The sequence below is a fragment of the Elgaria multicarinata genome, chromosome 21, assembly GCF_023053635.1.
Source record: "Elgaria multicarinata webbii isolate HBS135686 ecotype San Diego chromosome 21, rElgMul1.1.pri, whole genome shotgun sequence".
Lineage (NCBI taxonomy): Eukaryota > Metazoa > Chordata > Lepidosauria > Squamata > Anguidae > Elgaria > Elgaria multicarinata.
Genome location: NC_086191.1, coordinates 16,204,530 through 16,228,609, shown reverse-complemented (window position 1 = coordinate 16,228,609; position 24,080 = coordinate 16,204,530). Strand labels below are relative to the sequence as shown.

The following is a 24,080-nucleotide window of genomic DNA, read 5'->3' as shown; positions in this document are numbered from 1 at the left end:
CAATACCGGGGACTGTTTAGCTTGGTGTGGGGAGGCAGGTGAGGGGTGTACAAAATTATGCCCGGCGTGGAAACAGTGGAGAGGGAGACATTTTTCTTCCTGCCTCCTAATACGAGAACCCAGTGGGGTCATCCCATGAACAGCCTCCTCAAGAAGGATGCAGACAAGCTGGAGCGTGTTCAGAGGAGGGCACAAAGCCCTATGAGGAGAGACTGAAAGAACTGGGCAGGTTTAGCCTGGAGAAGAGAAGATTGAGGAGACACATGATAGCACTCTTCAAATACTTGAAAGGTTGTCACACAGAGGAGGGCCAGGATCTCTTCTCGATCCTCCCAGAGTGCAGGACACGGAATAACAGGCTCAAGTGACAGGAAGCCAGATTCCAGCTGGACATCAGGAAAAACTTCCTGACTGTTAGAGCAGTACGACAATGGAACCAGTTACCTAGGGAGGTTGTGGGCTCTCCCACACTGGAGGCCTTCAAGAGGCAGCTGGACAACCCTCTGTCAGGGATGCTTGAGGGTGGATTCCTGCATTGAGCAGGGGGTTGGACTCGATGGCCTTGTAGGCCCCTTCCAACTCTGCTATTCTATGATTAGGTCAGAGCAAGTCCGTTCTTCTTCCGGGTGTGTGTGTGAGACGTAGCTTCCCCCCTTTTCCTCCTCCTCTTCCTCTGCCACCACCTCCTGCTGCTGGGCTCCAAGGCGTTGCTCAGCCTACTTCTAAATGTCTCTCGCTGCATCAGGGCTCCCCTCAGGCCTGCTGGCCGGCCACGGCCTGTCGTTGCAGAGCAGCTGCCGTGGCCCCGATGTGCTCACGCAGCCGTGTCGTGCCCGGGGTGTGACGCCGGGGCCTCTCTGGTAACCTTCAGACGGGCCGCTGGGCCATGGCCCGACCTCTCCCAGCCGAGCAGGAGTCCAGGCTGCATGTCATTTGCATACATTCTGGATAGCTTGGCAGCTCGGGATCAAGAGGCAGTTGAGGACCGCCAGGGCGGCCTGGTCCCCTGGTTCCTCGAGGCCTCGTGACGGTGATGGCTTGGAAGGAAAACAGGAGCCCGTTTCAGCACCAGGGGCCATTGGGACAGAGGGACATAGGAACCCACCTTCTGCCCAGTCCAATCCACGTTCCCTCCGCCTGGCAGCGAGGGCTCAGCCACATTTCAGGCAGGTGTTTCCCCAGCTCTGTCTGGAGACGCTGCCAGGAATGGATCCCAGGACACCTGGCTAGCGATGCCGGGGCCCTTGCCTTTGGGCTGCATCATGGCCAGATGGCCCGTTTGTTTTTCTGCAGCATTCCTTGCGTCTGTCGTGATTCAAACAGCTCTCTGGATCTTTTGGACTTCAGCTCCCGTCACCCCAGCCAGTATGGCCCCTGACCAGAAACAGAAGCGTGATGTTTGGTTTGGGGGCGGTGGCAGTATTTTGAGGGGCGCTTGGAGGAGGGGGTCTTCCTCCTGCTGGTGGGTCAGCTGCTCCTGTGGCTTTAGGGCAGACCTTGGCCCAGAGGCCGCCAGCCGCGGACTCTCCCGCCTTCAGCGCGGCTTCTCCCGCTCCTTCCTCCTTTCACGTGCCTCGCAGGCTCTTGCCGCCCGAGCCCCTATTCCCCCTCCCCCCTCCCCGAACGTCAGTGATTTCTTGCGATCTGTCCTCGCCGTTATTTCTTCTGTGGCTCGATAATCGATACAGCTGCAGCGTTTTCTCTAATCTGGTCTGAAGCAACAACCTGCCTCCGCGAACTCCCTCTGCATTGCGCTACTTCTCATGTCTGCCACCCTGCATGGTTTGTAGAGGGCCTGGATTGTGGGTTGCCTGAACAGTGCGTGTGTGGGAGGGAGGGAGGGAGGGAGGGAGGGAGGGAGGGAAGGAGACGCCCCTCCCATATGCCCCCCTCCTGCATCCATGGGCAAGAAGATGGGGCAGCTGGAGGCCCTTGCTTTGAAGAAACGTTGGCGTTTAAAAATCCGCCCAGGCACCTTGGCAGGCACCAGTACGGAGAACTCAGGCTGCAGTTGTGACTGCCGGTGCCCCATGGCCTCTCCGGATCTAAGTGGACCCACCTTGGAGCCAGCGCTGGAGTTGTGAAGCCCAGAAATGAACCCCAGGATTTTTTAAACCCCACTTTTTCCAGGGGTGTTGCGGTTCTTGGAAAGGAACGTGTCCCTGCCTCCCTCTTCCCACCAGCCATTACATTTCCATTTTCCCCTGCAGGTTTTCTTTTTTTTAACTAGGCCTAAACATCTCCATCCCACGCGGCTCTCCTTCTGTGATTCTGCAAGACCCTGAAAGTCCTTCGATGCAGGTTCTGCCTCTTTCTCAGCCAGATTTCCACAGGTGAAGCTTTCCTCATCAGGACTGCCCTTTCGCTGGGACATGCTTTACCTGTTCACTTCTACCTGTGCCTCTGGCCACTAAAACTGCCGTCGGCCAACTCCCATCACCCCTGAGTTCCAGCCCGCTGGCTTGGGCTGATGCGATGAGCACATCTGCAGGGTGCCAGGTGGACCCTTGATCCGGCATTCTGACGAACGCCGGCAGTGAGCATTGCATTCTGCCCTGAAAGACGCAGTCCCGTGTGACGTTCGGTCTTGAGAAGATGCTAGGCATACTTTTTAAGGTGGGAAGGGAATGTACCAGAAGAAAGGAAGAACCCTCATTGGGTGCACACCTCGGGAGGCTGAGCGCTCCCGTCGCGTGGACCCTGTCTCCCCTTGCCAAGACGAGGCTGCGTGTACATCTTTTCATCTAGCAGTTTTTTTGTGGAAAGTGGATGCATTATTAAGGCTGGGAGAGGGAGGGAAGGCACCGGCGGTGAGTCTTTTCTCCCCCTGCCTCGCCTGCCGTCTTCTTTCCGCCTGCTCTTTAGCCATGATTACAGTGTGGTTTATCATTTTAATCTGCTTGAAATGTCATCGGTACGTGGAGTAATTAAGGCGAGCCGACAATGTCTCCTCTGCCTTCCGACGCGGGCGCACACGGAGCATTTCATGAAAGGGCCTGGATCGAAATGGTGCTCCCACCATGCAAGGCGAGGGAGAAATGCTGGTCGGCTCTCCGCGGCGCTGGGGAGTTTTGGCCGGCAAAAAAGGCTGTCGGATCCTCACCATCCCCTCCTCCCCGCTCCTCCCAGTCAGCTTGGCTCAGCAGTGTGGGGCCTTCCAGATACTTTGGACTCCAGCTCCCATCATCCCCTCCCAACGTGGCCAATGGTCGGGGTTAGTGAGAGCAGTAGTCTGAAACCATTGGAGAATGCCACATTGGGGCAATGCTCCCCCAGAGCTCGAGCCTAAGGAATTCCTTGCGGGATTCTGCCGGCGCTGAGAATAATGTCCGTGACTTTTTCTGTCTTTGGTGCAGAAGACAATGGCGTTGCAGAGAAGTGTCCTGAAGAGGAGGCAGGTTTGAGCTGATCGTGGTCCAGGTCTGGGGTTGGGCGATTGAGAACTGACGATGCAAAATGGCGCAGAATTACGCTTCCTGCAAATAGCAAAGGGCGCACGTGACCCACAGTGGCGATTTGGTTCTGTGTTGTGCAAACGGCACGTCGGCTTTTGCCGGAAAGTGTCCCGAACGTGCAGCATTGGCCATCCGAGGGGAGAAGTGGGACGGACAGCGTTTTGCTTTCCCGGGGGAGAGAGAGGCTGCGTTTATAGGTGGGGATGGTGTCACATTGGGGCACTGAGCTCTCTGTAGGCCCAGTGCAGGGCTCTTTGGATATTTTAGCCCACAACTCCCACGATCCTTTATCATTGGCTATACTGCCTAGAGCTGATGGGAGTTGTAGGCCCCTGGCCTAGGCCAGCTTTTCCCAACCTGGGCTGAAAGGGCGTGATCCTGCCATGCCTCCATCCAGCAGAGGAAACTGGATTCCTGCCTATCATAGAATCATAGAACAGTAGAGTTGGAAGGGGCCTCTAAGGCCATCGTGTCCAACCCCCTGCTCAATGCAGGAATCCACCCTAAAGCATACTTATAAAGCATACTGGGGGCTTTGTCCTGGGCTGCTTCTGGGCTGCAAAGGGCTCAGTCACCCCCCTGGCACCCTTCCAAACATCCGGGGCAGCTGTCGGTCCAGACGGTCCCTTGGCGGATGGCGTGTTCAGATGCTCCACCTCCACCCGAGTGTCTTGCCGCTCACTGGAGGACAATTTTTTGGGGGGGGGGTCTTGTGGTGGCTTTAGGTGTCTTCTCTAGCCTTCACTGGGGGGATGCCTTTCCCTGGCATGGTCTGCCCCCCACCTTGGTAAGAGCAGACCTTCTGGGATCGGCTTCCTCTCTGATCTGCCACTCCTCCCCCCACTGTCTATCCCCCCCTCCACCTTTTCCTCACTCTGATCTTTTCTCTCTGCTTTACACTCCCCACCTGGTCTCTTGGCTTCAACACTTTGATCTCTGCTTCTGCTCATGTTCCCCTCCTCTCTGCTTGTCTTTCTTTCTTTCTTTCTTTCTTTCTTTCTTTCTTTCGTTCTTTCGTTCTTTCGTTCGTTCTCTCTCTCTCTCTCTCTCTCTCTCTCTCTCTCTCTCTCTCTCTCTCTCTCTCTCTTTGCACACCTTTCCCCTTCCTCTCCCCCCACTTCAAAATATGTCCTTGAAGGGCTGTCCGAGTGGGGGGGGGGCACATGCCAAGATCAAAGCGCTGTGTGAAATCCTCTTGAATTCCCTGCCTGGCTTGAAGATTCCTCCCAGCCTCTTCTTGCTAGGGTGAGCTGGGATGAGATTAACGGGGTGAGGGTGTGTGTGGGGGCGTGGGCGCTGCGGTGTGCAACATCCTGGGATCCCTCAGGAGCAGAGATGGGGCAGGGTCTCCTTGGAAGCAGGCCCACCTACCCACTTCCGAGCTGGGCTGGGCTAAGGCGGAAGGGAAGACTGAGGGCCACAGATGATGGCAGAACTCCAAAACCAGCATCATGGGGGGGGGGGGGAGGACGATCACATTTCCCCTCCCCCGACATGTCTGGCGCTGTCAGCCTTGGGCATCACACTCCTGTCTCCACCCCCAGAGCCCCCCACCCCCAAATGGCTGCCCCCTCCTATGCCATAGAGTTTGGGAGATGGATCAAAGGAGTTTAAAGCGATTGCTCCCTTTGACTGAAATCTGTGCAAGTGTTGCAGAGATGATGCTGTTTGAAAGGGGTGGAGAAAAGCAGACCTTGGTGCTTTTAGGTCGGGCATCAAAGCAGGCGCTGTCCAGGAAAGGGCCCTTCTCCACCCCGGGTGTGCGTGCAGGGGGGTGAATGGCTCTCCTGTCTTTATCAGCGCTCGCGTTAAAAACAATTCGTTGCGGTGGTTGATGATGATGATGATGATGATGATGATGGTAATAATAATAATAGTAATGCATTGCTGAGTTTTAATCAGAGCTGCCATTTTAGTCAATCAACAACTGATGGACCTAACACAAGTGTGGGCCAGTTGTGTCCTCCAGATGTGTTGGCTTACAGCCCTCCCATCAGCCAGTGGTGAGGGACGATGGGAGTTGTTGGCCCAAACCCCCGGAGGGCCACAAGCATCTTGCCCCTGCCATGGCTCGATTTGAAGCTTGAGCCCCGGCCATGAGCCGCTTTTGGCTTCCTGCAGAACAGTTTTGGTCCCGCAGGCCCCGGGGGGGGGGGGGAGATTCCCAGGGCAGGGGGCCTCCTCCTCCTCCTCCTCCTCCTGTTTCGGAGGAATCATCTTTGTTGTTGCTCTTGGCGTTGTTCTCCCTGGGCCTTGAGGAGGAGAGAGGGGAGGCAGAGGAACGTTCTCCCGCACCAAGGACACGTCTCCATGAAAGGGGAATCTTTGTCTCCTCCCCCTCCCCACCCCCCAGTCTCTCCCACCCTTTCCATAGAGAATGCGCTCCTCTGGGCTTCTTCCTCGGGTTCACACTGTGATAAGTCATCGCCTGGTCAGTAGGGGCTGCCCCCCGCCCCGGTTCATGCATCGATGGCCTCTGACGCGTGCCTGGCTTGAGCCCCTTTTGAATCGACTCAGAAGGCGCATCCCCTGCTCAATGGAGCCAGGCATTTTTTAAAGGTTAATTATTATTTTTAACGCAGATATTTATTAAAGGAGAAGCCCTGCAGATGGCGAGTGCAGAGGGCACTTTAGAAGAGGCTGTTCCGCCAGCATGTGAGGAGAAAGGCGGACACCGCTTTTAGGGGCATCCGTGCTGTAACGGATACCTGCACCATTTAAACCTGGGAACGCGCCCCCCCACCTGCCTTCACAGCAATGGTCTAAGCCCTATGCAAATGTATGCAGATCTAACGAGTTCATTAATTGACAAAGCCCCATTTGATTAAGGTTTCTTTAATTGGACGATAGCCCTCGTACTCACCTTTCTAGTCTGCGTTTGCGCTCTCTCACACGCACACACACCCGCTGCTCCCCCAAATCTCTCTGCAGTTCCCCGTTACTGTTTGGGTGCCCAGTTTCTGTTCCCTGCAGCCAGCTGTGTTGATCTCCCTTTATACCAGCCTCCCCCAAAGCAGTGCCCTCCAGATGTTTTGGGCTAGATCGACAGATAAAGTTCTTATCGTTTCAACCAATGGTTACAACCAGCGTAGAAGAAACACGTACAGATAAAAATCAGGTGAAACAAATCTTACTAATTTTTAGCGTTCTGCGAAGTCAGAGAATTGACTCTGTGCTTTTAGGCTGTAAGAGCGACGTTGGCCTGCACCAAGGGGACCGTCTAGGACTACAGTTCCTAGCATTCTGGGCCGTGCTGGCTGGGATTCAACCCCTTCCAAGGTCCATAGAAGTTACACCTTCGAACAGGGGGCAGAGGGGTGGGCTGCGTCTTCCCTCTTGCACAAAGGCTGTCTTCAGGGCCATTTTTCTTCGCAGAAAGGCAGGTACAAACCAGGGAGCCGGCGTGGCACAGGGGCTAGAGAGTTGGACTGGGGCCCTGGAGATCTGGGTGGCTTGTAGCCAGTCACAAACTCTCAGCCCAACCCACCTCACAGGGTTGTTGTTGTGAGGATAAAAATGGAGAGAAGGAGGAGGATTATGTACGCCGCTTTGGGTTCCTTTTAAGAGGATATAAATATAATAATGGCATCAAAATAAATAAAACTCACAAATCAAAGTGATCATTCCATAAACGTACCCATAAACAGCTTTTGCATTTTTCTTTTGATCAGCTGATCACCTATTTTAGGTAGGACGGTTCTCTTTTGCTCATTTGGGGGGGGGGCTGCAACCTCTTTCTGCCCAACGGGCAGATTCGGTTTCCAAGAAGCTCTCAGGGGCGGGGCGTTCCAGTGGTGGGCGGAGCCAAAGGCAAAAGATGGCAATGGTGGGTGGGTGGAGAGGAGGCGGGGCTTGTGGAAGGGGAACCCCAGCACTCTGGGGGACTCCAGGGTGTGTGTGCATATGGCCCACTGGCCTGTGGTTGGGCACCCCTGCTGTAGTTGGGATGTTTTGAACTCCAGCTCCCATCAGCTCCAGCCAGTCTGGTCAGGGGTGCCAGGGGTTGTAGTCCGCAGCATCAGGGGAGGGGGTACTGGGACTGGGTGAAGGTGCCCCAGTATATCTCTTTAACTGGAGTGGCTTTGAAATCCGTCCATGGCTGTGTGTGTGTGTGTGTGTGTGTGTGTGTGTGTGTGTGTGTGTGTGTAAAAGGATCCTGGCTTGCGGAGCTGAGTCGAGGGTGGCTGGGCGAAGCTGTGTCATGAGAGGCGGGGCCTGAATGACCCTAATTCCGTTGGCAAAAGGTTGGAGAGGATCCCAGCGCACGACGGAGGCAGGATGGCTGCGGGCTGAGTTTGACTTATTGATTTCGGAAGGGACGAGCCCAGCGTCTCTCTCTGTCTCTCTGTCTCTCTGTCTCTCTCTCTCTCTCTCTCTCCCCCGACCGATGGAGGCCCCTATTCATGGCGTTGGCCTCCATTTAACCCCCTTCCAGATGTGTCAGACTGCCGCTCCCAATGGCTGGGGATCATGGGACTTGCAACCAGACACACACCTGCAGGGCACCAGGTTGGGGAAGGCACGTTTGACGTCTCTGGGAGAATCTATCGGCTCCTGCTTGATGAAGTAGCTAAAACGGGGTGAAAAATGGAGGTGGTCTCTCTTCCTGGAGCGCCCCAATTTCTTTCTGGCCCCACACGGAGCCAGGCATTTGGAAGCAGCTGCTGGCATGTGCTGCGGCTGGCCGATCAATCGATCCGCCCATGACCCAGGGGCTTGGTGCCGTGTGATTGCCGCCGCTGCTCTGTGACGATCGACCCAATCTCCCCTTCTGAGCAGGGAGAGGCCTGGGAGGGCTGCACTTTGTGCCCCTGATCCTCTGGGCAGGGAGCATGAGCAGAGAACGGATCGTTGCTGTTGCGAGGCGCACGGCACGGTTAGCGAGAAGCTCATGTGCGTTGGGCCCCCCCTTAATGCCTGCTTTGGAGGGCTGGCAAGTGAGTTAATGGTGTTTTGCAGGCAGCGCTGCAATGCCTTTGCCCAGGAGATTCCGTCCAGCACACTGAAGGAATAGCACCACTTGCTGATCGATGCAGAAATCAGTTACAGAATGCACTTCAGGGCACTTCATTGTTGTATAGATAACTCCAGTTATTTGCACACCATAGAAGCCAGTGGTGGAGGGACAGGGTGTTCCTATTTCTCAGGAGAGGAGCACCAGCCTGCATCAGAACCGGCCTGTTGGGTTCGGCCGTGGGGCCAGAGGCCGTTTAGGAGCCGGAGACCAGGGGCCCGTCCTGAGGAGATGGCTAGCCCCTTCTCTTTGTTCTCAGCCTCTGCTGCTCTGGGATAGACTGCCTCTGGACACGGCAGTTCTCTCCCCGTGAATCTGGTGGATAAGTAAAGAAGGAGCCTTGAACCCGTCTCCCCCCCTCCCTTTTGGCTCCTTAGTTCTACAGACCCGGTTCGTCGAAGAGCCCGAGGACCAGACGGTGGTGGCCGGGCAGCGGATCGTGCTCTCCTGCGTGGTGCTGAACTACTCCGGGATCGTGCAGTGGACCAAGGATGGCCTTGCCCTGGGGATGGGGCAGGGCCTTAAAGGTAGCAGCTTCCTTCCGGGGCTGATGGGGGAGGGGAGGCTGTTCTACTCTTCCCCTAAACAAGGGTGTTGCGCAGCCCGAGGGCCAGATTCCATTCCACAGAAGCGCTGGGGGGGGGGGGGAGGGGGGAGGTGTGCATTCCAGGGGTGGGAGGGGCCAAGGGGAGTAGGGCATCAGCCTATTCGAGCATCTCGCTCTTGTGGCACATAAAACTCAACCTTGGGGGAGGCATTTCATCTCTTTAGAATGCCGGGGGACGGGGGGGGGGGGAAGGATTTGCACAAATGTTAGGAAGCCTTTGGTCAGCAGGAAAAGGGAACGGTCTGTGGCTGCCTGGGGAGCCCTGGGGGGCTGGATCAGGGCCTCGCGTTGACTGGATTTGGTCTCCGGATTCTGCACCCCTGCTGTGAAAGCATCTCCTTGCACCTAAATTCCTTCTCTCTGGGACTGTGGACTTGCCTGCTCCTGCTTTTATTTAAGAGCCCTTCAGCTGCCCTCACACCCCTCGGGTCGGCTTCTCCTGCCCCGGAAGGGCTCGTTGCTCTCGGAGGCAGGAGACTGGGGTGCATGAAACTCGGAGACAGGTGCAAGAGGCTCGGTGCTGATTGGGTTCCCTCTCTGCCTGCCCCTGGGACCGAGGCCCTGCTGTGGGGAAACGCAACTTCTCTCTGGGGGTGGAGCAGCGAGGTTCCCAGCCACGGTGGTTGCCTGAACCACTGTCCTGACCACGAGCCCCAGATGACCCCTCTTTCGGACCCAGCTGCCCCATTTAGTGGGCCAACAGTGCCACCTACTGGGGGAGGCTGGAGAGCCTTTCCCCACAAGGCCTCAAACCCCTCTGCTCCCTTCCTGGGACCTGCCTGGTGGACTTTCTGTGGATTGTTACCCTGCAGGCCTCTGCATGGACTTTTCCTATTCCGGGCCCTCACTAACCCCCAGGGCTGAGGGTACTGAAACAACTGGGCATGTTTAGCCTGGAGAAGAGAAGATTGAGGGGAGACAGGATTGCACTCTTCAAATACTTAAAAGGTCGTCAGATTCTGGCTGGACATCAGGAAAAACTTCCTGACTGTTAGAGCAGTACGACAATGGAGCCAGTGACCTAGGGAGGTGGTGGGCTCTCCCACACTGGAGGCCTTCAAGAGGCAGCTGGACAAGCATCTGTCAGGGATGCTTTAGGGTGGATTCCTGCACTGAGCAGGGGGTTGGACTCGAAGGCCTTAGAGGCCCCTTCCAACTCTGCTATTCTATGATTCTATACCCGACGTTTTAAAAAAGTTTAACTCCACACTGAAGCAACCCAAAATTTTACACCAGGAAACACCACCTTCTGCCAGCAGGGTAAATTTTGCACACCTGGCTTATTAGCATAGGTTTACATTCTTTAGCATAGGATGCTGCGGAGGGGGGGGGAGTTACAAACTATGCTGGGCCACCCCCCACCCACCCCCTTGGCTGTTGGAAATCCCACAGAACCTCTTCCCCACACTCCCCTGCCCTCTTGGCTTTAGATATTTCACAGGTATTACCCATTCATTACCAAGTTTATCTTATAGCCTTCCAAGGGGCTAGAAAGTTGGCTTTTTACAAATGGAAGCTGAGCGTCTCTTCCCTTCTCCCCCCACCCCCCACCCCAAGATGCTGGATTCGTTGCTAAGTGCCATGTTCTGTGGATACTTCTCCCCATGTGCGGTGGGTGGGGGGAGAGATAGGCCGTGGGATCCCGCAGGAATCTGCAGTGGGCCTCCTGGTGCTCTCCAAGATATTCACCAACGTCCCTCCACATCCAGTGGATTTGGGAGAGTCCAGGAAGGGCTTTGCCAAATGTGGCGAGTGGACATCAGCACCACAGAGCCGGTTCCGTGTGAAGTGCGAGCAAAGGGATGTACGTCAGGCCATATGCGCTGTTCCTCTGGCGAGGAAGGAACTCTGTGCGTGCTCAGAGTCTCTGTCTTCACTGCCGTCCCTTTACAAGCCTCAGAGATGAGGCCTAGCATGCAGATAGATGGGGGGGGGGGGAAGGCCCACTGAGCCCAGGCTCCAATGAGGGGCATTTGTTGTTGTGCTGCTGCTGGCCGCAGCCTGACCCCCGCCTCTCTTTCCTCAGCCTGGCCGCGGTACAGGATCATTGGGGCCGCCGACTCCGGACAGTACAACTTGGAGATCAGTGCGGCTGAGCTCTCCGACGACGCCTCGTACGAGTGCCAAGCTACGGAGGCAGCCCTGCGGTCGCGGCGCGCCAAGCTGACTGTCCTGAGTAAGTGGGGCGGGGCGGGGCGGGTCTGTGCCGTTTCCCTCCTCTGCTCTGCTTCACCGTCCGCTCCGTTTACCCAGGAATCCGTAGGCGTCAAAAGTGCTCCCTTTCCCCTGCTTTGCCCTTTTCTCTGGGAGAGGCCGGTCACGTCTCTCCCCATTCAGCCTCTGCCATTACGGCGAGAAGGGACTTTCCCCTACAGCCAGCCAGCCTGTAAAAAGAAGGATTTTCCGCAGCTGGCCAGGCTACGGCTCGGGGCTGACTCCGAATGACCTGCTCTGGACTCCGTTCAAAAGGACGATTTCCAGGACAGGAGCCCTTTCTCCTCTGGGATCCCTCTCTTGGAGGAGCAGGAGGAGCAGAAGAACATCTTTCTTCCAGGGAGGCGCCTGTGACCGCTCACGCTGGCCCTGATTCCTGCCATGGCTGTCTCCGCCGCGTACAGTTCGCAAAGTTGGCTTCCCCACTCACCGCTGCTCAGGCAACTCTGGCAGAAGGCCCCCTCTCTGCAGCCTCCCAACCCTGCTCCCTGTCAGCACCCACACTTTCCAAGCATTGGGTCTATTGATTGCGCCCCCCCCCTTTAATGCCTTAATATATATTCACGGCCGGCTTGAGTTACTGCTGCCGCGGGGCCGTCATTTCCCCTTTTCCTGAGTTTCCAGCGCTTCATAAAAACTGCAGGGAAATGTGGCCTGCTATATAGAATGCTATATAGAAGGGGGGTTCTCTGCTCAGTCCCCCCCCACACAGATTCCCCCCAGCAGCAACTGAATTATGAATAAAAGATGAATAGGCAAAAAAGAGAGAGAACCCATCACTGAGCGATTATTGCTCCTGTAGGGTGAGATGTGGCCCGGATGGGCCCCGATTCCTACCACCCCAAGAATGAGTGGTGTAAAGATGGCCCAGTCTGGCTTGACTGGATCAGGAAGGATGCCACCCCTCCCCCAATGCCCCCACCCACCCCACACATTTCCTTTTATTCCCACGGCATTGTCCGTATAGAACTACTTTTTTTTGTCTCCAGAAGTGTCCGTCCGCTGATCACGCTGTCCAAGTGGATTCAGCAGCGATCCCGTAACGGCACTGTGTGGCCGTAGGGTGAAATCGCCACCACACAGCTCTGACCACCTCCCGTTTGCCCGCTTGGGACAGACGAATCTCTCAATCCAGGTTTCTCTCCAGGCCTGGAGCTCATTTCGTCTGGTCCCCGGTATCAATTTGCATTTTAAAAAAGAAAGGAAGAGAAGCCTGCGCCAAAGTTTGCAGCGTTTAACGCACACAATTTGGCTAAAGCCATTTTGTCTTAAGAAAATGCATTCTTGAACCTTTTCATGAATATCTTTGCGCATACCTTTGTTTGGACTGGAGAATTGCACCACAAGATTCGGAGGTTTAAAATTCAGAGTGAATGAAAGATTTGCTAGCGCGAGTGTGGCCCTCCTGGGCTCGTCACGGCCGTACCAAGAGCCATGGTGTCGCCCGGCCTCCTCGGAGCCTCCTTATGTTGACCTCTCATGCCACAGCCTTGGCCGATCCTGCGTGGGCCTGCCACAAGCCTTGCTGCCATGAGCGGCTCTCCTTATCCGGCTCCCCCACAATGCACCACTTTGGCCAGGGCCTGTCAGCCCCTGCCTTTGACGGCGCACCACAAAAGCCGTGATCCCAGCGTCCCATCCCAGCTGTGCTGTTCTTGCCTGCCCTTTGCTTGATGCAGGCAGGGCCACGGGGAACAGGGAAGCAAGGAGGTGGTGGTGGGGGTCTCGTCACTGTCATTGCTATCCCACCCCCCGGAATTCAGAGTGGCGAATTGCCACAGCATGATGGACAGCTGTCTGTCTGGGGCTGGGAGCCCGGGCGATGCAAGAGATGCTTGGCATCAGCTTTTGTCTCCTGGCGTGGGATGGGACGACATTGGGGGAACTGAGTCTATAGCAAAGGGAGCGGGGTGGGGTGGGGAGCCTCCTTAAGCCAGGCTGGCCCCCCTCTCTTTCCCTCCACTCCCAGCTGCCACCTCTGGATTTGTATTTAAGGGTCGGATCCTGTGAGATGCTTCATAGCTGCTCCACAACCTTTCTTCCTGTGCTTTTGTGGCTCCGCCTAACAAAATCTCAGTCTGGTTGTTCTTGTTGTTGTTGTTGTTGTTGTTGTTGTTGTTGTTGTTATTATTATTATTATTATTATTATTACTAAATTAAAGGCTAATAAATCAGTAATGACCCCCTTCTCTATGTCTAAGAAAGACGAATTTGTCAAAAAAAAACTCCTTCAAAAAAACTCTTCATCTTCCCGTGTGACAATCAGTTGTCCACCCTGTCTCAGTGTGTGTGTGTGTGTGACACACACACACACACACACACAATATTGAGAAAGAGAGAGGGAAGCAGACCTTGGGGAAGCTCCCCTCCCACTTCCTTGCCATCTTAATCAGAGCGCCTTCCTCTCCATTGAAGTATCATCAATATTTCAGACTTGCACAGCCCTGGTTTTCTTTTTCCTTTTTGATTTTTTTTTCTCCCTTTCTAGAAAGACGTGCAAGGTTTGAAGGGCCCGGCTCGCTCTTCCCCTGCTCAGTTATGCAGAACAATTTATCTTTTTTTAAAAAATAAAATAAAATAAACCAGACTGCTCAGGAGCACAAAGTGAAGCCCAGGGTTCCCTCCCTTCCGTCAGCTCCGCGGGTTCTAGGCCGGGACCCTCCCTGTCTTGCGCGAAGGTGTCCTCATCCCGAGCGAGAGAGGCAGGCAGGTGGGAGAGGCCCAGTTTATCTGAGCGACTGGAGCGACCGTGGCTGCCTGTGGAACAGGCCCTCTTCACCGGGTAGCGGTGGGCAGCCTCCTGGCCGGTTCCTCCGTTCCGAGCCCACTACCTGGGCCATGTTGAGTCCTTTGTGTCCTGAGGCAGTCCAAGCCATGGAAGAACAAGAACACTAGAACCCGACCAGGAACCGAGTGGGAGCTTTTAACTTCAGCTATAGGTGGTATATAAATGTAATAAATGATAATTATAATAATAATAATTAGTTTTGTTTCTGGAAAAGAAAAAGAACAACCTCATATGTTGCCATCCAAAACCCTGCATGCTAGTAGAGGGAGTTTTGCCCTATCGGGGCTACTCTGAAACAGGCCCTGCTATGCATTTTGCGCTACTTTGACCCCATAAAAAGCGGATGCTTAGCTGGGTTTTCTGCGATGGTTGGGGTGCGCACATAAGGATCGAGGCATGCGAAGAAGCCCCACCAGGCGTGCTGGACTACAACTGCTATTATTCCCGTCTGTCCTGGGAATGATGGGCGTTGTAGTCCCAAGACATCTGGGCAGGTGGGGGGACAGCAAAAGAGTGGGGCTGCAAAGGCCTCGCTCACCCGGCCCGCCTCTCTCTTTACAGTTCCCCCCGAAGACCCCGTGATCGATGGAGCCCCTGAGATCCTGCTACGGGCGGGCACACCGCGCAACCTCACGTGCCGGGCACGCAACGCCAAGCCCGCGGCTGCCATTGTCTGGTTCCGGGACGGGATGCAGCAGTCAGAAGCTGCCACAAGCACAGTACGGCCACGTCCAGCCATTTCGGCTCCTGGGTGTGGGGAGAGGGTTTGGCCGACCTTCCCTTATTGCCGGCCCGGGGCTGCCTTGTGCCTTCTTTGGAAGGCTCTGACCTCCACCCTGGCATGGTTGGCGTGAGGCAGGGCTCAGGCCGGCGAGGCGCCCTCTCGGATGAGTGCGGAAGCTCTTTGCGGAAGCACCCTTCCGCTGGTCATTTGATTGCTCACGCCGTTCGCTTATGCTCCTCCCTCGTCAATTCCTGAGCAGTTTATGAGGTGGCGGCATTCATTCTGACGACCTCGTCAGGTGCTGAGCAGGCAAATTTGGAAAGGATGGCTCGCACAGTGACGTTGAGTTGCCTGCCAGAACCGCCTTGCCCATGCTGGCTGGGGATAATGAGGTTTGTAGTCCCACACATCTGGACAGCACCGAATTGGGGAGGACTGGAGGAAGTGCTTGTATTAAAAACAATACACAAACTTTAATAATATAAAAACGGGCACCTTTTTAGTCCGTTTAAAGGATTCTGAACCCCTTTAATCTAAACTGTTGGTGCAGCCCTGAGACATCCTGACCGGGGGCAAAGTCCCTTGTCCCGCGTCTTCACGTTGCTGGGTCTTCTCTTCTGTGGCCCCTCCAGGAAGTGTTGCCAGATGGGAAGCGGGAGACCACCGTGAGCCACCTGCTGATCAATCCCACCGACCAGGACATCGGCCGGGTGTACGTTTGCCGCTGCACCAACGACGCCGTCCCGGCTGGCAAGGAGACCTCCGTCACGCTGGACGTGCACCGTGAGTGGCACTTTTGCCTCGCTCTTCTTGCCGGGCTTTGCCGTTCCGCATGGGGCCCAAAGGCGCTGCAAGGGGGCTCTTGTTCAAGATGGCGCCACCCTAGGGGACTTGGGCTGGCGCCATTTTGAAGGCTGTTCCTGAGCCATCAGAGAAAGAGGAGGGGGGCGGTGCACGTGGGGGGAGGGTTTTTTTTTACACACAGACGCCCTACTTGTCCAACCCAAGGTAGGGATATTTTTCTTCTCAAAAGTGTAGGCAACGCAGCACCCTCCCAATGTTTTGGACTACAACTCCCATTATCCCCAACTATCAGCCGCCGTGGCTGAAGCCAGTGTGAGCTGTAGTCCAAAACTCCTGGAGGGCGCTGGGTTACCTGCTCCACGGCTGAGTCACCTCTCCGCCCCTGGGGCGAACCTGGCCCAGGGATGAGGAAGGTGGGGTGGCGGCTTCTTCTTTGTGCTCCCGTGGCTCCCTCCCAGTGACCGCCCTTTTTCCTTCCCACGTGCCAGACCCTCCCACGGTGACGCTGTCCATCCAGCCGCAGACCGTGCAGGAAGGGGAGCGGGTCACCTTCACCTGCGTGGCCACCGCCAACCCGGAGATCAAAGGCTACAGGTGAGTTGGGTGCAGGGGCGGGGTGGGGGAGGGGCATCTGCGCGGGAGGGAGGGAGGGAAGCCCCAGGCCAGTGGTGCTCTTTTGCCACCCCTGTTCCTCTGTCGTCTTCCCTCCCGACACGGGTCTGACGCCGCTTCCTTCCCCTCGGCACCCCCCCCCCCAGGTGGGCTAAAGGCGGCATGGTCATCGAGGATGCCCAGGAGAGCAAATACGAGACGCAGGTGGATTACACCTTCTTCACGGAGCCCGTCTCGTGCGAGGTGCACAACGATGTGGGCAGCACCAACGTCAGCACCCTGGTGGACGTGCATTGTGAGTGGCTGGTGGTGGTGGTGGGGCCGGAGGGCTTCCCTGGCGCTCTGGCGTGCCTCTCTGCCAAGAATCGACAACAGCCTCCCCCAGGTTTTGGACTTCAACTCCCATCAGCCCCAGCCAGCATAACATGAGAGTGGTAGTCCAACACATCTGGAGGGCACCAGGTAGAGGGAAGGCTGAGGACAGGTTAGCAATGCCTCCTTCCTGGTGGCCCCCACAGCCATTTCCCCCTCCCCGCTGCCACTGGTGTGTGACTTTGTGCAGGAGTGGTGCAGATCCACTGGAGAGCTGGTCTGTCCTTCTGAGCCACCTTCGCCCCATCCCAGATTTTTACCCCCATCCCCCGTTTTAGGCACTGAGTCAGGAGCTCAGGTTTCCCTCGGGCAGGATGTGTGTGGGGGGAGAGAGAGCGGTTAGCTGTCCGCACCGTCTCTCAGCAGCCCTCTCTTCCCGCTCTCCCCCTCTGTCAGTTGCTCCTCGCATCGTGGTGGACCCCAGGCCCACGACCACCGACATCGGCTCGGACGTGACGCTGACCTGCGTGTGGGCCGGGAACCCTCCCCTCACCCTCACCTGGACCAAGAAGGAATCCAACATGGTCAGTCTGGCTCTCTTCCTTCCTTTGTGGATTGTGGGGCGTTGCCCTTGTCCACGACCAGGACGAAGCCTGCTGGCCCTTGCAGCACCACGGAGAGCTCCACGCCAGCTCCTGGCCTGGGGAAGGCGGCTCTCCAAGGCTGGATCCCCGACCCTTCCCCAGGCTCTACAGCTGCTTAAGGGAGAGGGGGGGGGCTTAAGCCAAAGGCCTGATGGGGAAAGGGGGTTTTCATGGGGGTGTGTGGCTCCCTACGGGAACCGAGTGAGACGCTCCCCGGCTTCCCGTGGCCTTCGGGGGGGCCCTCCCTCCCCCCTTCTCTCTCTCCCTCCCTCACATCGCCCTCTGCTTGTGTCCCCAGGTGCTGAGCAACAGCAACCAGCTGTATCTCAAGTCCGTCACGCAGGCAGACGCAGGGCAGTACGTCTGCAAGGCCATCGTGCCGCGGATTGGGGTGGGAGAGCGAGAAGTCACCCTCTTTGTCAACGGTGAGTGAGGCGGCTGGGGTGTGCAGAAGGCCGATGGCTCTCCCAGAGTCCTCTGGGGCTGTGAGGGATGTGCTCCTGGTGCCTCCGTGGATGAGAAGGAGAAGAGCAGGGCTACAGCCACCGTCCTGCGCATCAGGATCTGTCTAGTCCAGTATTTCTGACACTGACTAGCAGCATTCTTTCCTCTCCCTGCCTGGAGATGCTGCCTGCCGGGGATTTATCTTGGGACCATTGCCTGCCAAGCAAGGCTCTGCTCTGAAGCATTGGGCCGCCCCCTAAACATAAAGCAGGATTCCAGTCCTCATGGTTCCGAATCAAGGGCTCAGTATTGTCTACCCCAGGTGGGATTGAACCTCACACCAAATCTGGCGTGCGTTGGGGTCCCCGTCAGCTTTTTTTGGGTTTTCCCAGATGACCACATCTCTTTTCCCCAATCGTTGGCTGGTTCCCCACCTTTCCCCCATTCTAAAATGCGGAACCGTTTCTCCTAAGGCGTGGTTACGGGCAGGAAGCGCGAGACGCCCAATTAGCGGGTCTTGCGTATCCATTGGGCTCTGAAATCACCCATCCTTCAAAGGGAGGCTTGGCATTTCCCCCCTCTGCATGCAAAGAGAGGTTTGTGTTTGTCGAAGGAGGATCGAGGCAGTGGAGTGGGGGGCGGGGAGGGAACCCAGTTAAACAGCTAAAAGCACTAAGACGGTGATGAATAAGAAGAAGCCAGGTCCCCTGCAGGGTGCGTTAGCAGCGGGAGCCGATCTACGGATTTCGAATTGTAAGCTCTTCCTGACGGAGCAGAGCTCAATTCCCTAATCCTCCTCATTAGCAGAGCCGGTTTTTTAGAACGTATCAGGTGCCTGATCGCTTGTCATCGGCTGCTCACCTTGACAAGACAGGTAGGGGCGTGGTCTGTTACCAGGAAACTGAGACCCCCAACGAGATGGGCAGGTGGGTCGGGGCTGGACAGGCTGAAGCGTGAATTGGGAGGTTCTGAGTTTGAATCTTACCTCTTCTCAAAGGCTTATTAGGTGGCCTTGAAGCTGAAAGAACATAAGAAGCGGCTTGCAGGATTAGACCGTTTAGTCCGGCCTCCTGATTCTCACAATGGCCCACCACTTCCCCAGCAAAAGGGAATTGGACGTAGAGGCCTGCAGAGTTGCCCACCTCTGTCTTAGATGGCCTAAATATTCAAAGGTTCAAGTCATTAATATCGCTAATACTCAAATGTAACATCTCAAAACGCTATGAAAGCTCCACATGTTCCAAAATCTTAATTCTACAGCAGTGGGATACCAGAGCGTTTCTGCAGGGAGAGTTTTGACATAAAACGTCGCCTTCTCTCTCCTGAAACTCCCTCCTTTTCACCAGGGCCCCCCATCATTTCTAGCGAGTCCGTCCAATACGCGGTGCGTGGCAACCCGGGGAAAGTGGAGTGTTTCATCGGCAGCACGCCCCTGCCGGACAAAATCGTGAGTCTCTCCTTTGTGCCTGTGGAAGCGTGTAAACACGGGCTGTCCGATGTGTTGGGAAATATCCCTTTGGGTTAGGAACGCAAGGAGAAATGAGGACTGCGGCCTGTTGCACGCCTCGCATCCCAAATGGGGACTCTTAGCTTGGCCCTTGGGTTTGTTGCTCCTTAGTTCTCCACTCTCTAAGAGCAGCTTTTTCTTCTCCCACCCGGCTTCTGCTCTCCTCCTTCAACGCTCCAAGGCTTGGGGCTGGAAAGAGAATGTTTTGGAGAAGGGAACTCTGGAACGGTACACGGTGGAGCGCAGCAACACCGGCAACGGAGTGCTTTCTACCTTGAGCATCAGCAGCGTGATGGAGGTGGACTTCCAGACCCGCTTCAACTGCACGGCCTGGAACAGCTTCGGGCCTCGGACGGCCATCATCCAGCTGGAAGAGAAAGGTACGGGGAGGTCCCAGCTCCTACACTGCTCCTGTGAGCCACGGCAACCGCGCTGAAATGGCACGGGGCCGTGTTTTCTTCCGTTTGTTCCTCAAGGTGCATTTAGGTCTGGGGTGCAGGACAAAGACCCACTGTACACACGCAATAGAATTGCTTGACGCATAACAAAGAGTGAAACGCGCACACGATGCACACACTTCCATCAAACCATCAGTGAGTGTGCACACTGGAGAACGGTATTTCAGACTCCAAACTACGGAGTACCAGGTTGTCTCAAAATCCGCTTCTCTTTCTACATCCCAAGGTCAGGCTGAAGGTGGCTCCAAACGTAACATAATTTATCTCACCTACAGTCTCCGCTCCTCTTAGAAACGGATGTTCTACTTAAGCATTCATTTGCGGTAGGAAACAAGACATGATCAACAAACTTTTTACAGGAGCATTGATAAAATAGACTCATCATCAGATTTGCTAGATGTTTCAAAGCTCACTTTTCTTGGAGCAGTAGTATCGCATTTCCCTTGGTCTCCCATTTCCTTGTGTTTTAGCGCTCAAGAATAAAATTAAGAGTTGAAAATGGAAGTTTAACAATACCCCTTGGCCACCCAGTAAACAAATAAGAGAAAGATAACTGAAATTATTTGATTATTGATTGTTTTATTTATTGCATTTCTATACCGCAATAGCTGAAGCTCTCTGGGCAGTTCTCAGAAATTAAGGTGGAAGACTTGGCGAAATATCACTCTGTCTCTTCATTCTCCGCCCTCCCCAATCCTTTTGCAGAGGTTGTGCCGGTGGGGATTATCGCTGGTGCTACCATTGGAGCTGGAATTTTGGTCATCTTCTGCTTCATCGCGCTGGCCTGCTTCCTGTACCGACGTCGCAAAGGAAGTGAGTGGTGGGTGGGTGGGTGGGTGGGTGGAGAGCTGGGGACCCAGGACTGCTTGGAGTCATAGGAAGATCATAGAATCTTAGAGTAGTAGAGTTGGAAGGGGCCTACAAGGCCATCGAGTCCAACCCCCTGCTCAATGCAGGAATCCACCCTAAAGCTTCCCTGATGTATGGTTGTCCAGCTGCCTCTTGAAGGCCTCTAGGGTGGGAGAGCCCACAACCATTGAGCAGGGGGTTGGACTAGATGGCCTTAGAGGCCCCCTCCAACTCTACTATTCTAGGATCCTAGGATTCTAATTAGGTCTCTGAAATGCCTGGGAGAAAAGAAAGCTCTTTGCTTGGTGCCCACGTCAGTGCCAGGTGAACCACCACCGAGAAGGCCTGCTTTCTTGTAGCCTCCCAGCTAGCTTTCTTTGGCAGGGGCATTGGAGGATGGCCTCCGAAGATGACCTAAGGGACCAAGCAGGGACGTGCAGGAGGCACCTTTAGGTCCCAACCCACCAGTGGCTTTAGAGGTCACCAACAACATTTGGGATTGTGCTGAAACACTACAGGCCTTTAAGAAGAATTCCCCACGGTTTATTTATGTATTTTTTTGACCTGTGCCCAGCCTTTCTACCCCCAAAACGGCTTAGAATCACTAATAAAACTGGATTTTATTCATTAATAAAACAACTGCGTTAAACACAATTAAAAACAATGCAAACTTCCACTCCGCGCTTGACCCAGGGAACCACCCCTCCCCTTGATGAAAATGACAGCGGCCGTTCGGCTCTTCTCTTTCCAGGCCGTAAAGACGTGACGTTGCGGAAGCTGGACATCAAGGTGGAGACGGTGAACCGGGAGCCGCTGACGCTGCACACGGACCGCGAGGAGGACACCGCCAGCGTCTCCACCGCGACGCGCGTCATGAAGGCCATCTACTCGGTGAGCTGCCGCCCGAGTCTTCCCTTTCCCACCTGGGTGTCCTCTGGGAAGACCACGAGATGGAGGAGGAGGGACCATGGCTGGCCATCGCCTCCTCTAGCACAGGGGACAGGAAGGCTGCCTCATATCCTTCCTCTGCCAGGAGCCAAGGATTGGTCAGGCCCCTCCGTATTTGACCTGGCCGTTGGCTGAGGGTTGCTGAGGGCTCTTGACCAGCCTGGATGTCAGACCATCGCCTTGCTTTGCATTTATTGCCCTCTAGGCTTCGGCAGGTGGCCACGCCTCTTTCCCTCGGTCCCGCCCCTTTCCCCCTGACCACCAATCATTTCACACATGTGCAGTAACCCCCCCCCCCCCGGCCCCTCTCTAAAAGGTGTGAAATGCCCCCCTCTCCTAAGGCTCAGTTACTCAAGGAAAGAACTTTGAGCTCATGTTTTTGGCCTCTCCCCCTTTGGCCATGCCCATCTCTGGAGATGGAGCTTCTCTGGGACTGAATTGGTCCCTTCGGCTGGAAAGAGGTTCAACACCCTCAGCTTACCGGGACGCCTGGACTAGCTGAGAGGGCGACGGAACCCCATCACCTGAGCCACGTCGATTGGAAAAGGAGCCAGTCCCCTCGGATCCGCCCCTGTGTGGGCATGTAGCTTAGCTGTGGGTCTTGGTTTGCAGGATACAGGGAGGAAAGGGGCAGGAGTCACCAGACCCTAGGAAGGGCGTTGCAGGATCAGGAACACAGGACGGGGACCAGGAGGAATTCAAACTCTTAGCCTCACTGTCCTTCTGGGTACAAACGCAAACTTGAACCACTTCTGCACAACGTTCCAATAAGAATGATAGGTGTGGGTGGGGTGGGGTGGGGGCTCTTCTGGTCGAAAGAACCCCCACCGAATGATAGCCCCCAAACCCTCACATACCTGAGCTCCAATCATTTGTACCCCTCATCAGTCATTCAAGGATGACGTGGATCTGAAACAGGACCTCCGCTGTGACACTATTGACACGCGGGAAGAGTATGAGCTGAAGGTAAGATGAGTGTGTGTCTGTGGGGTGGGGGGAGAGTGAGCATGGCCCAGAGAGTTGTGCATGCATGCTCATGTTCACCGAAACACCCCTTCTTGGTGGGTTCTGGGCTGTGGGTTGGCCACCACGGTCATAAGACAGTTCCCAGTCCAACACTCTCACCACTGCACCACACTGCCTCTCCGCGGTTCCTCGACCTGTGGGTTCCTTCTCCCTTCCAGGACCCGACCAACGGCTACTACAACGTCCGTGCCCACGAGGACCGGCCCTCTTCCCGCACGGTGCTCTACGCCGACTACCGCAACCCTGGCCCAGCCCGCTACGACGCCCGGCCCTCCTCCCGCCTCTCCCACTCCAGTGGCTACGCCCAGCTCAGCACCTACGGCCGGGCCCCCGCCTCAGAGTACAGCGGCGACCCGGTCCCCGGACCCGCCCCGGGCGCCGTTGCCACCGCCGAGACGGCCAGCCAGCTCTCCTACGAGAACTTCGCCGGCCACACGCCCTTCTCGGCCAGCGCCGGCTACGCCACCTACCGCCTGGGCTACACCCAGCCCCCGCCGCCGGCCCTGGACAGAGCCACCTACGACACCTACGACCCGCTGGGCAAATACACCACAGCCACTCGCTTCTCCTACACCTCCTCGGACTACGGGCAGCGTTTCCAGCAGAGGATGCAGACCCACGTCTGAACCGCGGCCTGGGCGCTGGGGTGGGGGTGCAGGTACCTCATGACTGCCCCCTGATATTCAGGGGCTTTTTTCCAACCTCCCCCCTTGCCCAGCTGGAGGACGGACACACCAGGGGTGCTCCGTGGCACCAAATGCCCCCTCGCCCCCAAGGCGATGTACACGCGGCCCTGATCCGCTTTGTCTGCTCCTTTTCTGAGCGTTTTTCTGCCGCTTCCTGATTTCTTCCTTCCGACATGCTTGTACGAAGTGTGTCCTCCTTCCCTCTAACCCGAGGCAAGGCAGGTTTGGGGGTGAGGATTGGACATTACGGAGCAGGGGCTCTGTGGGGCTGGACCTCTTCTCCCCCCTGCCTAGATCTTGCCCGGGCAACTCCTCTTCCGGATGTGTGTGTGTGCGGGGCGGGGGCATCTTAGCCCCGGGTAACGTATCAGGTTGAGAGAGATCAATCGTGCTGGAGAGTTTAATCCCCCAAGAAGATCCCAAGGAAAGAGGGACAATCACAGGAGAGAGAGAGAGAGGTGGAACCCTGTATCTTGTGGACTAGGAACTTGAATCCACCACCCAGTAGTTTTTCTGTCCCACCTGCAGGGAAATACCATGGACAGGGCCCCTTTTGGGGACTCTTCTTCCATCGTGCTCACAAAGACCTGCCCTTGTAGTCTCCAGTTAGGCTGAGGCCTCCAAGGGGGTCTGCTGGAGAAGCCCCCACGGTCCAGCTTAGCCAGGCCTCCCTGCCTTTGACGCAAGCCCATATCATGGCGCCAGGATGGGCACGGATGTTTCCGCACCCCACAGCGCCTGAATGCCCTCCCGGTCCAGGTTCTGGCCACCTCGGGGGGCAGCTGTGCAGCACGAGGCCTGAGAGAAACCAACTCCAGGCTCTCTCACCCCCCCACCCACCCCGCCACTGGCCTGCCCCAGCCTTCCCCCAAATCCAGAGGCCCACGATTGGTTCTAGAGAGAGAGAAAGAGAAGGCAGTGAGCTGCCTTGTTGTACGGCATCTGATCTGCTCCTGAGAAGAGAGTTGTTGTTGAGCAGGGGGAGGGG

General features: G+C 55.9%; 1 protein-coding gene across 1 annotated transcript in view; it reads left to right on the top strand.

The window, feature by feature from the left end:
• Positions 1-23,857, top strand: part of KIRREL1 (kirre like nephrin family adhesion molecule 1) — a 75,238-nt gene extending 51,381 nt beyond the window's left edge. The window contains exons 2-15 of the mRNA XM_063146325.1: positions 8,847-8,996; positions 11,103-11,252; positions 14,640-14,797; positions 15,435-15,585; positions 16,095-16,200; positions 16,365-16,513; positions 16,987-17,114; positions 17,473-17,599; positions 18,965-19,065; positions 19,307-19,505; positions 20,289-20,396; positions 21,184-21,323; positions 22,269-22,346; positions 22,565-23,857. Of these exons, the coding sequence (XP_063002395.1) occupies positions 8,847-8,996; positions 11,103-11,252; positions 14,640-14,797; positions 15,435-15,585; positions 16,095-16,200; positions 16,365-16,513; positions 16,987-17,114; positions 17,473-17,599; positions 18,965-19,065; positions 19,307-19,505; positions 20,289-20,396; positions 21,184-21,323; positions 22,269-22,346; positions 22,565-23,032 (2,213 nt within the window). The 3' untranslated portion in view covers positions 23,033-23,857. The remainder of the gene's footprint in view (positions 1-8,846; positions 8,997-11,102; positions 11,253-14,639; positions 14,798-15,434; positions 15,586-16,094; positions 16,201-16,364; positions 16,514-16,986; positions 17,115-17,472; positions 17,600-18,964; positions 19,066-19,306; positions 19,506-20,288; positions 20,397-21,183; positions 21,324-22,268; positions 22,347-22,564) is intronic.
• Positions 23,858-24,080: the final 223 nt, after the last annotated feature.